At 51.0% G+C, this 12,391-nt stretch overlaps 3 protein-coding genes across 3 annotated transcripts in view; 1 reads left to right on the top strand and 2 right to left on the bottom strand.

Annotated features, from left to right (window-relative positions):
- Positions 1-3,465, bottom strand: part of emc4 (ER membrane protein complex subunit 4) — a 5,570-nt gene extending 2,105 nt beyond the window's left edge. The window contains exons 1-3 of the mRNA XM_078569206.1: positions 3,328-3,465; positions 2,150-2,261; positions 1,771-1,924 (exon numbers count right to left, since the gene is read on the bottom strand). Of these exons, the coding sequence (XP_078425332.1) occupies positions 1,771-1,924; positions 2,150-2,261; positions 3,328-3,407 (346 nt within the window). The 5' untranslated portion in view covers positions 3,408-3,465. The remainder of the gene's footprint in view (positions 1-1,770; positions 1,925-2,149; positions 2,262-3,327) is intronic.
- LOC144697423 (uncharacterized) overlaps positions 1-12,391 on the top strand; it is a 512,621-nt gene that overhangs the window by 342,003 nt on the left and 158,227 nt on the right. The window lies entirely within an intron of this gene.
- Positions 1-12,391, bottom strand: part of LOC144697388 (uncharacterized) — a 51,348-nt gene that overhangs the window by 38,303 nt on the left and 654 nt on the right. The window contains 1 exon segment of the mRNA XM_078569367.1: positions 10,911-11,953. Coding sequence (XP_078425493.1) covers positions 10,911-11,860 — 950 coding nt within the window. The 5' untranslated portion in view covers positions 11,861-11,953.

Raw genomic sequence — 12,391 nt, 5'->3', positions numbered from 1 at the left:
ATCTCAGGAAGGACGTGCTGGCCCTGGAGAGGGTCCAGAGGAGGTTCACGAGAACGATCCCAGGAATGAAAGGCTTAACATATGAGGAAGGTTTGAGGATTCTGGGTCTATACTCGATGGAGTTCAGAAGGATAAGGGGGGATCTGATTGAAACTTACAGAATACTGAAAGGCCTGGATAGAGTGGACGTGGGGGAGACGTTTCCATTAGATGGGGAGACTAGGACCCAAGGGCACAGCCTCAGAGTAAAGGAAAGACCTTTTAGAACAGAGATGAAGAGAAACTTCTTTAGCCAGAGAGTGGTGAATCTATGGAATTCATTGCCACAGAAGGCTGTGGAGGCCAGGTCATTGAGTGTATTTAAGACCGAGGTAGATAGGTTCTTGATTGGTAAGGGGATCAAAGGTTACGGGGAGAAGGCGGGAGAATGGGGTTGAGAAACTTATCAGCCATGATTGAATGGCGGAGCAGACTCGATGGGCCGAATGGCCTAATGTCTGCTCCTATGTATTATGGTCTATTCTCTGGGGTTGAGTAGACTGGGGGGGTCATCTCATCGAAGCGGAGATAATTACAATGGGGGGTTTGACGGGATAGACGCCGGGACGCTGTTTCCCCTGCCCGGGGAATCTAGAGCTGGGAGGCTGTGGCTCGGGATAAGGGGTCGGCTATTTAAGACTGAGGTGAAGAGGGATTTCATCATTCCACAGTTTGTGAACCCTCTACCCAAGGGAGCAGTGGATGCTGTCACTGAATATATTCAAGGCTGAGATCGATGGATTTTTGGACACTAAGCGATATCTCAGCAGGGTGTCTGTACACGACACTGACTGGTGTCTCACCGTGTCCCCTCTGCCTCAGGGAGATATGTACACTGACTGGTGTCTCTCAGTCCCCCTCCCTCTCAGGGAGATATCTGTACACTGACTGGTGTCTCTCAGTCCCCTCCCTCAGGGAGATATCTGTACACTGACTGGTGTCTCTCAGTCCCCTCCCTCAGGGAGATATCTGTACACTGACTGGTGTCTCTCAGTCCTCTCTCCCTCAGGGAGATATCTGTACACTGACTGGTGTCTCTCAGTCCCCTCTCCCTCAGGGAGATATCCGTGCACTGACTCGTGTCTCTCAGTCCCCTCTCCCTCAGGGAGATATCTGTACACTGACTGGTGTCTCTCAGTCCCCTCTCTCTCAGGGAGATATCTGTACACTGACTGGTGTCTCTCAGTCCCCTCTCTCTCAGGGAGATATCTGTACACTGACTGGTGTCTCTCAGTCCCCTCTCTCTCAGGGAGATATCTGTACACTGACTGGTGTCTCTCAGTCCCCCTCTCCCCCAGGGAGATATCTGTACACTGACTAGTGCCTCTCAGTCCCCTCTCTCTCAGGGAGATATCTGTACACTGACTGGTGTCTCTCAGTCCGCTCTCCCTCAGGGAGATATCTGTACACTGACTGGTGTCTCTCAGTCCCCTCTCTCTCAGGGGGATATCTGTACCCTGACTGGTGTCTCTCAGTCCCCTCTCCCTCAGGGGGATATCTGTACACTGACTGGTGTCTCTCAGTCCCCCCTCTCTCTCAGGGAGATATCTGTACACTGACTGGTGTCTCTCAGTCCCCTCTCCCTCACAGCATTTAACTGGAGGCTGCGTTATATACAGAAGACAGAAAGGAATAGAAGGCTGAGATGACACAGGGCTGACAGGGGACCGGGTGTAGCATTTATGCAGGCACAGAGCTGTTTCTGAGCTGCAGATTCGATATGGTACTCACTTGTTGACATGGACATCAGTGCCTGTATGGGTCTCCAGGCCATCATGCACACCATCATGATAGGGAAGATGGAGATGGTGTTGCCTGCCATGTACATGATGAAGAGGTTCATGGGCACCTGCTTCAGCGGGCCCAAGGCGATGTCCCAGCAGCGCTGAAAGCAGAAAGCAAGCAGGGGGTAAGTAACGGCATGGAAGGGAGCTGGGGGGAAGGTCAGACAAGGACCTTATACCCAGGCCTGGAAGTAAGGATGATTTTTCACACCATCGTGAAGCCCCTTTATCACATGGGCTGCAGCAGTTTACCAAGGCAGCTCACCACCGTGGACAAACCGAGCCTTGTCAGCTACACACAAAGGGCACATTCAAATCCAACTTACTTTCTCGACCAGAATCCGGTCTGTTTCTTGGACGCTGGTGTCTGGTAGTTGCTTTTCCGAATATCCGACAGGGTACAAGGAGTCGCCCTGGCCACACTGTCGATCACGGCTCCTGTGGGAAAGAGAGTGTGCAAATTGGTCACCTCAGCAACCCTTTCAAGACCCTTCTTAAAGGGGTGTCTCTGTCTGTCAAGGACCCCTTTTAAAGAGGGAGTTTCTCCGTCAGAGACCCCATTTTATAGAGGGAGTACCTTCGTCAGGCACCCCCTTTTATAGAGGGAGTTCCTTCGTCAGGGACCCCCTTTTATAGAGGGAGTTCCTTCGTCAGGGACCCCCTTTTATAGAGGGAGTTCCTTCGTCAGGACCCCCTTTCGTAGAGGGAGTTTCTCCGTCAGGAACCCCCTTTTATAGAGGGAGTCTCTCCGTCAGGGACCACCTTAAAAGTGGGAATCTCTCCATCAGGGGTAACCTTTAAAGAGGGAGTCTCTCCGTCAAGGACCCCCTTCAAAGCGGGAGTCTCTCCGTCACAGATGACCTTTAAAGAAGGAGTCTCTCTGTCAGGGGTGACCTTGAAAGAGGGAGTCTCTCTGACAGGTACCCGACTAGGCGGCAATATCACCAGCGCCAACCAAAGCGAGGGCACAGGCTGCCGTTGTGTCCACCGAGTTGCCCAGGAACGCACGAGGAGGGGGCTACAGAAGTAGACTTGCGTGAACTGGCAACCGGGGGGGTACCCCATCCCCTTGCCCAACCCCCCACCGAGGTGCAGTCGCTCCAAATCACGGAAGGCACTAAAACGTAGCTCTAAGGTGAACACGGCGGAGCATCGGGAGAGACCCGGCACCCGACGTGCACCCTGGAAACAGGCGGGCGAGCGACCCTCCAGCTACCGTCGCCGTTGGCCCTCCCAATCAGGGTCAAGGGGGCTGAAACCAAGATGGCGTCTCGGGGTCACGACCCCAGGGAAAGATGTCAAGAGGGGTCTGAGTGGTTTCTGGGGGTTTTGGGGGGTGGGGGGGAAACGTGAAGGGTGAAAGGGGCGTGAAAACCCCGGAAGGTTTTGGGAGTGGTGCCCAGACCCCCGGGTGAGCGCGGTGTAAGCCTCCCCGCGGGAGAGGCAGGCTGGCCCGGCTTGCGCCTCCTACTCGAGCCCCCGGCTCCCCGCGCGGCCTCCGCACCTGCTGCCGCCGCTCAGGTTGAGTTCGATGGCCCACTTGTGCCGGCGCAGGCGGCCGGCAAGCGCCGCCCCCGCAGCCATGGCAACGCTGACGACCGTTAACCGTCGCCCCCAAAGTCTCGAGTCTTTCTTTTCGATCCGGGCGACAGGATATGAGGGGGATGGGGAAAACAACCTTCGCTCACTGGCTCGCGCACGCGCCTCTCACAACAAGAAGCCGCATCCGCTGCTTTGCGCACGCGCACTCGGTCGGGCCGCCCGGATGTCCTCGGCGATCCGCCCCGCCCTCCCGCCCGTCGCCATCTTTGTTAGGGGCATCTTTCTCTCCCAAGTGGGCAGCAAATGCTGGCCTTGCCCCATCCCAGGAAAGAATATGAGGTTCATTGCCCCCCTACCAGGGGAGGTGGCAGGCTAGTCGTACTGTTACTTGACTAGTAATCCAGAGTAATGCTCTGGGGACCCAGGTTCAATCCCACCATGGAATTAATGAAGACCATGAAACCATTGTCAATTGTCACAAATTGTTCATTAATGCCCTTTAGGGAAGGAAATCTGGCCTCCATGTGACTCCAGACTAAGTACCTTTATGCACAATACGGCTTCTGGAAAGCAGCCCATTCACTCCCTCCACCACCGACGCACAGTGGCAGCAGTGTGTGTACCATCTACAAGATGCACCGCAGCAACTCACCGAGACTCCTTCGACAGCACCTTCCAAACCCACGACCTCTGCCACCTAGACGGACGAGGGCAGCAGACGCACGGGGAACACCCCCACCTGGAAGTTCCCCTCCGAGCCACACTCACCATCCTGACTTGGAAATATATCGGCCGTTCCCTCAGTGTCACCGGGTCAAAATCCTGGGAACTCCCTCCCTAACAACGCAGTGGGTGTGCCTACATCACAGGGGCTGCAGCTGTTCAAGGAGGTGGCTCAGCGTCACCTTCTCAAGGGGCAATTAGGGACGGGCAATAAACGCTGGGCCCGGCCCAGAGACGCCCACGTACCGTCAATGAATGTTAAACAAACCTATTTCTATCGCCACAAAAACAGAATTACCTGGAAAAACTCAGCAGGTCTGGCAGCATCGGTGGAGAAGAAATCAGTTAACGTTTCGAGTCTTCACGACCCTTCGGCAGAACTATGCTTCAGTTCTGCCGAAGGGTCGTGAAGACTCGAAACGTTAACTGATTTCTTCTCCACCGATGCTGCCAGACCTGCTGGGTTTTTCCAGGTAATTCTGTTTTTGTTTTGGATTTCCAGCATCCGCAGTAGCTTTTAGCTTTTTGTTTTTATCTCTATTTCTATCACCATACTGCCACGTGATCCGACATCGTGGTACACATTGGTACTAACGACATAGGCAAGAAGAGTGACGAGGTCCTGCAGCAGGAGTTCAGGGAGTTAGGCAGAAAGTTAAAAAACAGGACCTCTAGGGTTGTAATCTCAGGATTACTCCCTGTGCCACGTGCCAGTGAGGCTAGAAATAGGAAGATAATGCAGCTAAACATGTGGCTGAACAGATATTGGAGGGAGGGTTTCTGATATCTGGATCATTGGGATCTCTTCTGAGGCAGGTGGGACCTGTACAAGAAGGGCAGGTTGCATCTAAACTGGAGGGGCACCAATATCCTGGCTGCGAGGTTTGCTAGTGTCACTCGGAAGGGTTTAAACTAGTATGGCAGGGGGGTGGGAACCAGAGCAATAGGTCAGCAGGTGAAATAAATGACTGGGAACTAGTGAATATGGCCAGTAGGACTAAGAGGAAGAGCAGGCAGGGAGAAATTACTGAACACAGTGGGACTGGGGGTCTGAAATGCATTTGTTTCAATGCGAGAAGTATAACAGGCAAGGCAGATGACCTTAGAGCTTGGATTAGTACTTGGGACTATGATGTTATTGCTATTACAGAGACTTGGTTGAAGGATGGACAGGATTGGCAGATAAACGTTCCAGGATTCAGATGTTCCAAGCAGGATAGAGAGGAATGTAGAAGAGGTGGGGGAGTTGCACTGCTGGTTAAGGAGAATATCACAGCTGTACAACAGGAGGACACCTCGTTGGGCTCATGCAGCGAGGCAATATGGGTAGAGCTCCGGAATAGGAAGGGTGCAGTCACAATGTTGGGGTTTTACTATAGGCCTCCCAATTGCCGGCCGGAGATTGAGGAACAGTTATGTAGGCAGATTTTAGAAAGATGTAAGAGCAATAGGGTTGTTGTGGTGGGTGATTTTAACTTTCCCTATATTGACTGGGAATCACTTAGTGCTAGGGGTTTGGATGGTGCAGAATTTGTAAGGTGTATCCAGGAGGGCTTCCTGAGACAATATATAGATAGTCCAACTAGGGAAGGGGCAATACTGGACCTGGTATTAGGGAATGAACCCAGCCAGGTGGTCGAAGTTTCAGTAGGGGAGCATTTCGGGAAAAGTGACTATAATTCAGTAAGTTTCAAGGTACTGGTGGATAAGGATAACAGGAGTCCTCGGGTTAAGGTGCTTAATTGGGGGAAGGCTAATTGTAACAATATTAGGCAGGAACTGAGGAATCTAGACTGAAGGCGGATGTTTGAGGGTAAATCAACAACTGACATGTGGGAGGCTTTCAAACGTCAGTTGACAAGAATTCAGGACCGGCATGTTCCTGCTAGGATGAAGGATGAGCATGGCAACTTTCAGGAACCTTGGATAACGAAGGATATTGTGAGATTAGTCAAAAAAAGGGAAGCATTCGTAAGGGCTAGAAGGCTGGGAACAGATGAAGCCCGTGGAAAATATAAAGAAAGTAGGAAGAAACTTAAGCAAGGAGTCAGGAGGGCTAAAAGGGGTCATGAAAAGTCATTGGCAACCAGGATTAAGGAAAATCCCAAGGCCTTTTATACATATGTAAAAAGCAAGAGGGTAGCCAGGGAAAGGGTAGGCCCACTCAGGGACAGAGGTGGGAATGTGTATGTGGAGCCAGAAGAAATGGGAGAGATACTAAATGAATACCTCTTATCAGTGTTCACCAAAGAGAAGGACTTAGCGGTCGATTTGTCTAGGGAAGAGTGTGTAGATAGCCTGGATCATGTTGAGATCAAAAAAGGTGTTAGGCATCTTGAAGAATATTAAGGTGGATAAGTCCCCAGGGCCAGATGGGATCTACCCCAGAGTACTGAGGGAGGCAAGGGAGGAGATTGCTGGGGCCTTGACAGAAATCTTTGTATCCTCACTGGCTACGGGTGAGGTCCCAGAGGACTGGAGAATGGCCAATGTTGTTCCATTGTTTAAGAAGGGTAGCAGGGATAATCCAGGAAATTACAGGCCGGTGAGCCTTACATCAGTGGTAGGAAAATTATTGGAGAAGATTCTTTGTGACAGGATTTACTACCATTTGGAGGCAAATGGGCGTATTAGTGAGAGGCAGCATGGTTTTGTGAAGGGGAGGTCGTGTCTCACTAACTTGGAAAGAGTTTTTCGAGGAAGTGACAAAGATGATCGACGATGGAAGGGCAGTGGATGTTATCTACATGGATTTCAGTAAGGCCTTTGACAAAGTCCCTCATGGCAGACTGGTACAGAAGGTAAAGTCGCATGGGATCAGAGGTGAGCTGGCAAGATGGATACGGAATTGGCTTGGTCATAGAAGACAGAGGGTATCAGTGGAAGGGTGCTTTTCTAAATGGAGAGCTGTGACTAGCGGTGTTCCGCAGGGATCAGTGCTGGGACCTTTGCTGTTTGTAGTAAAAGTAAATGATTTAGAGGAAAGTGTAACTGGGCTAATTAGTAAGTTTGCAGACAACACTAAGGTTGGAGGAGTTGCAGATAGTGAAGAGGATTGTCAAAGGATACAACGGGATATAGATCGGTTGGAGACCCAGGCGGAGAAATGGCAGATGGAGTTTAATCCGGACAAATGCGAGGTAATGCATTTTGGAAGGTCTAAATACAGGTAGGAATTATACAGTAAATGGCCCTTAAGTGCATCGACGGGCAGAGGGATCTGGGTGTACAGGTTCACAGGAAAGTGGCAACACAGGTGGATAAAGTAGTCAGGAAGGCATATGGCATGCTTGCCTTCATCGCCAGGGGAATTGAGTATAAAAGCTGGGAAGTCATGCTGCAGCTGTATAGAACCTTGGTTAGGCCACACTTGGAATATTGCGTGCAATTCTGGTCGCCACATTACCAGAAGGATATGGAGGCATTGGAGAGGAGGTTTACCAGGATGCTGCCTGGTCTGGAAGTTATTAGCTATGAGGAGAGGTTGGAGAAACTCGGATTGTTCTCACTAGAGCGACGGAGATTGAGGGGCGACTTGATAGAAGTTTACAAAATTATGAGTGGCATGGACAGAGTAGATAGTCAGAAGCTTTTTCCCAGGGTGGAAGAGTCAATTACTAAGGGACATAGATTTAAGGTGAGAGGAGAAAACTTTAGAGGAGATGTACAGGGCAAGTTTTTTACGCAGAGGGCAGTGAGTGTCTGGAATTCGCTGCCAGAGGAGGTGGTGGAAGCAGGTACAATAGTGGGGTTTAAGAGGCAGCTTGACAAATACATGAATAGGATGGGAATAGAGGGATACGGACCCCGGAAGGGCAAAATGTTTTAGTATGACAGGCAATATGATCGGCGCAGGCTTGGAGGGCCGAAGGGGCTGTTCCTGTGCTGTATTTTTCTTTGTTCTTTGTTTCAATAAGATCACCTCTCATTCTTCTTAACTCCAATAGGTACAGGCCCAGCCTCTCCAACCTTTCCTCACAAGATAACCCTCCCATCCCAGATATCAGTCGAGTGAACCTTCTCTGAACCGCTTCTATCGCATTTATAATCCTTTCTTAAATAAAGAGATCAAAACTGCACACATTACTCCAGATGTGGTCTCGCCAAGGCCCTGTTCCCAACTGTAGCAAACCATCCCTACTTTTATATTCCCCATTCCCCTTGCAATACATGACAACATTCCATTTGCCTTCCTAATTACTTGCTGCCCCTGCATACCAACCTTTTGCAATTCATGTACCAGGACACCCAGATCCCTCCGTACCTCACAGTTCTCCATTTAAATAATATGCTGGCTTTTCTATTCTTTCTGCCAAAGTGGATAAGTTCACATTTTCCCACATTGTACTCCATTTTGCCAAATTTCTGCCCACTCACTTAGCCTATCCATTTCCCTTTGCAGACTCCTTATGTCCACTTCACAACTTACTTTCCTACCTACCTTTGTGTCACCAGCCAAATAGGCAACCATACCATCGGTGCCTTCATCCAAGTCATTGATATAATTTGTAAATAGTTGAAGCCCCAGCACTGATCCCTATGGCACTCCACTCATCGCATCTTGGCAACCCAAAAATGACCCATTTGTGCCTACTCTCTGTTTCCTGTTAGCTAACCAATCCTCCATTCATGCTAATATGTTACCCCCTTGCACCATGAGCCCTTATTTTGCACAGTAGCTTTGATGTGGCACCTTGTCAAATCCCTTCTGGAAATCTAAGTGCAGCACATCCACAGGTTCCCCTTTATCCTGGTTGTTTGATACTTCCTCAAAGAACTCCCAACAGGAAATGCTGGAAAAACTCAGCGGATCCAGCAGCATCTGTGGAGAGGGAAACAGAATTAACGTTTTGAGTCCGTATGATCCTGTTCGGAGCTGAAGAGAAGTGGAAATGTGATGAAATGTATACTGTTTAGGGGGAGGTGGGGCGGGTAGAGCTGGATAGAAGGCCAGTGATAGGTGGGGACAGAGGAGGGATTGACAAAGATGTCATGAACTAAAGGACAAAGGGAGTGTTAATGGTAATGGTTAGTGCTAGTGTAAGAAAGCCTTTATGCCACCTATTAGCACTAACCACTATCATTAACACTCCCTTTGACCTTTGGTTCATGACATCTTTGTCAATCCCTCCTTTGCCTGCACCTATCGCTGGCCTCCTATCCAGCTCCACCTGCTCCACCCCCCCTTAAACAGTATAAATTTCATCACATTTCGACTTCCTTTCGGCTCTGAAGAAGGGTCACACGGACTCGAGAAGTTAACTCTTGTTTCTCCCTCCACAGGTGCTGCCAGACCTGCCGAGTTTTTCCAGCATTTTCTGTTTTCGTTTCAGATTTCCAGCATCCGCGGTATTTTGCTTTTATCCAAATTAGTCGAACATGATTTCCCTTTCATAAAACCCTTGTTGTCGCGGCCTGATTACATGGAGATTTTCCAAGTGCCCCCGCTCCTTCAGGATAGGTTCCGGCATTTCCCAATGACACACGTTTAAGCTAACCGGCCTGAAGTTTCCTGCTTTCGGTCTCCTTCCTTTCTTGATTAGAGGAGTCACATTCGCTATTTTTCCAATCTGATGGGACCTTTCCAGAATGCAGGGAATTGTGGAAAATTAAAAACAGTGCACCTACTATCTCAGCGGCCGCTTCTTTCAAGACCCTCGGATGAAGTCCGTCAGGAACTGGCGACCGGCCAGCTTTTAGTTGCAATCATTTTCTCAGTACCATTTCCCTGGTGATTGTAATTGTTTTAAGTTCCTCCCTCCCTCTCACCTCCCGATTCACAATTATTTCTGGGATGTTATTTGTACCCTTTACAGTGAAGACAGACGCAAAAATCTGTTCGGGTCCGTCCACCATTTCCTTATTTTCCATTAATAATTCACCAGACTCAAGTCTCTAGAGGGTCAACGCTCACTTTGCTTACTCTTCTCCTTCTTAAATACCTGTAGAAACTCTTATTATCTGCCTTTATATTTCTAGCTAGCTCTCTCTCATACTCTTAATTTCTCCCTCCTCATTAACCTTTTCACCATTCTTTGTCGTTCTTTGTGTTCATTATATAATGGCAATATATTATGGCATTATATAAAATTCAGTTTTCCAATAGTTGTTGTTATATTGAAGTTGGGTTTTAATTACACCAGAGGATAGCTATGGTACACAACATGTCCCCAGATATTAAGGTCAGCCCTCCCCACTCTCTGCGTTGTTATTATACAGAAGCTGGACAGATTCCCATACACTTTATAATCATATTTATTCATCCCGGCTTTCTTTGGGTCTCTCTCTCTTCGCTCCAGGCTCTTTGACGGTTCCCGTGTGTTCGGCTCTCAACGGCAGGCAGCACCTGGTTCAGCTTTGCCCAGCACACCTACGTCCGTGACGTCGCATTCATCTCACATTTCTAGGGCTCCTTTCCCGCAGTGAGAAACATCGCAAGGGGCTTCCACAGGCGGGATGACTCGGAGCCACGGAAGGAGATGCGAGGTTGTTAAACCGAGGCGGCCCCTCGGGAAAGATCCCACGGCCACTATCTGGAAGGCGAGAGGGGAGTTCTCCCCGGTGAGGCCAATGTTTCGCCCTCAGCCAATCTCACTGAAAACAGGTCATCTCTGCTCATTGTCACATTGTTGTTTGTGGAGGCTTACTGCGCACGGAGAGGTCCCGAGGTGGCGAAAGGAGCTATATAAATGCAAATTCTGTCAGCTCTAGCCTAGTTCCTGCGGTTATCAACAGCCATACCAACGGTCCCCCAATTTTATACTTGACAAGGTTGAGTCCTGAGTCTCATTAACAGCAGCATAATCAGAGCGGTGGGGTCACGTGTGGACTCGCTGGTGCCTCATCAGGTTGGACGGCCGATTAAATCCCTTCCCGCACACGGAGCAGGTGAAGGGCCTCTCCCCGGAGTGAACCCGCTGGTGCGTCAGCAGCGCCGACGATTGGGTGAAGCCCTTCCCGCACTTGGAGCAGGTGAAGGGCCGCTCCCCGGTGTGGACGCGCCGGTGGGTCAGCAGGTGGGACGACTGGGTGAAGCCCTTCCCGCACTCGGAGCAGGTGAACGGCCTCTCCCCGGTGTGGACCCGCCGGTGGCTCAGCAGGGCTGACGGGTCGGCGAATTCCTTCTCGCACACGGGGCAGGTGTACGGCCTCTCCCCAGTGTGGATGCGCCGGTGGGTCAGCAGGTTGGAGGGCCGAGCGAATGCCTTCCCGCACTCCGAGCAGGCGAACGGTCTCTCCCCGGTGTGGATGCGCTCGTGCTTCAGCAGCTGGGACGACTCGGTGAACCCCTTCTCGCACACCGAGCAGGTGAACGGCCGCTCCCCAGTGTGGACCCGCCGGTGGGTCAGCAGGTGGGACGACTGGGCGAACCCCTTCCCGCACTCGGAGCAGGTGAAGGGCTTCGCTCCAGTGTGGACCCGCTGGTGCCTCACGAGGGTGGACGACTGGGTGAAGCCCTTCCCGCAGGTGGGGCAGGTGAACGGCCTCTCCCCGGTGTGGACCCGCTGGTGGGTCAGCAGGTGGCAAAACTGCGTAAATCCGTTCCCGCAGACGGAGCAGGCGAACGGTTTCTCCCCGGTGTGACTGCGCCGATGGATTTCCAGCTCGGAGGGGTGGCTGTACCCCTTCCCGCAGTCCCCGCACTTGCACGGCCTCTCCCTGTTACGGTTGCACTTGTGCCCCCCCAGGTCGGCCGGTCGGTCGAATCCGCGTCCACACGCGGGACACGGGTACGGTTTGTCCGCGCCGCGCGTGCTGCTCCCTGCTTCCATGCTCGCCGACGATCTTCAGGTCCCGATGAATCGAGTGACTCAGTCAGATGGACGCAGTGTCTGGTCTGAGCTTCCCGTCCGCAAACCCTCTCCCTGTAAGGCAAGTTTAAACCGGTGATTATTGTTAGAAAACAAAATCGAGAGGTCTGGGCAGTGCAGATAGAGAGAAACCGTTCCCATCCGTGGAAGGATCGAGGACCAGGTGTCACGGGTTTAAGGTGGACGGTCCAATGGCGAAATGAGGAGAAACCTTTCCGAAGTGGAGTCATTGGGACCTGGAATGCACTGCCTGAGGAAAGTGGTGGATGTCGATTCAATCAAGGCTTTCAGAGGAGAATTGGATAACCACCCAATGAGAAAAAACTTGCACGTTAACAGGAAAAGGGCTGGCAAAGTGGGACTTGACGAATTGCTCTTGCAGAGATCCAGCACGGATATTGACAGGCCGAATGGCCACCTTCTGTGCTGTAACTATTACTTTTTTATTCATCCACAGGATGTGGGCCTCGCTGGGCCGGGCCCAGCATTTAT

The sequence above is a fragment of the Cetorhinus maximus genome, chromosome 23 (genome assembly GCF_964194155.1).
Source record: "Cetorhinus maximus chromosome 23, sCetMax3.hap1.1, whole genome shotgun sequence".
Taxonomy (NCBI): domain Eukaryota; kingdom Metazoa; phylum Chordata; class Chondrichthyes; order Lamniformes; family Cetorhinidae; genus Cetorhinus; species Cetorhinus maximus.
Note: the sequence above shows the minus strand (reverse complement) of the source record. Positions and strands in the feature narration are given on the sequence as shown.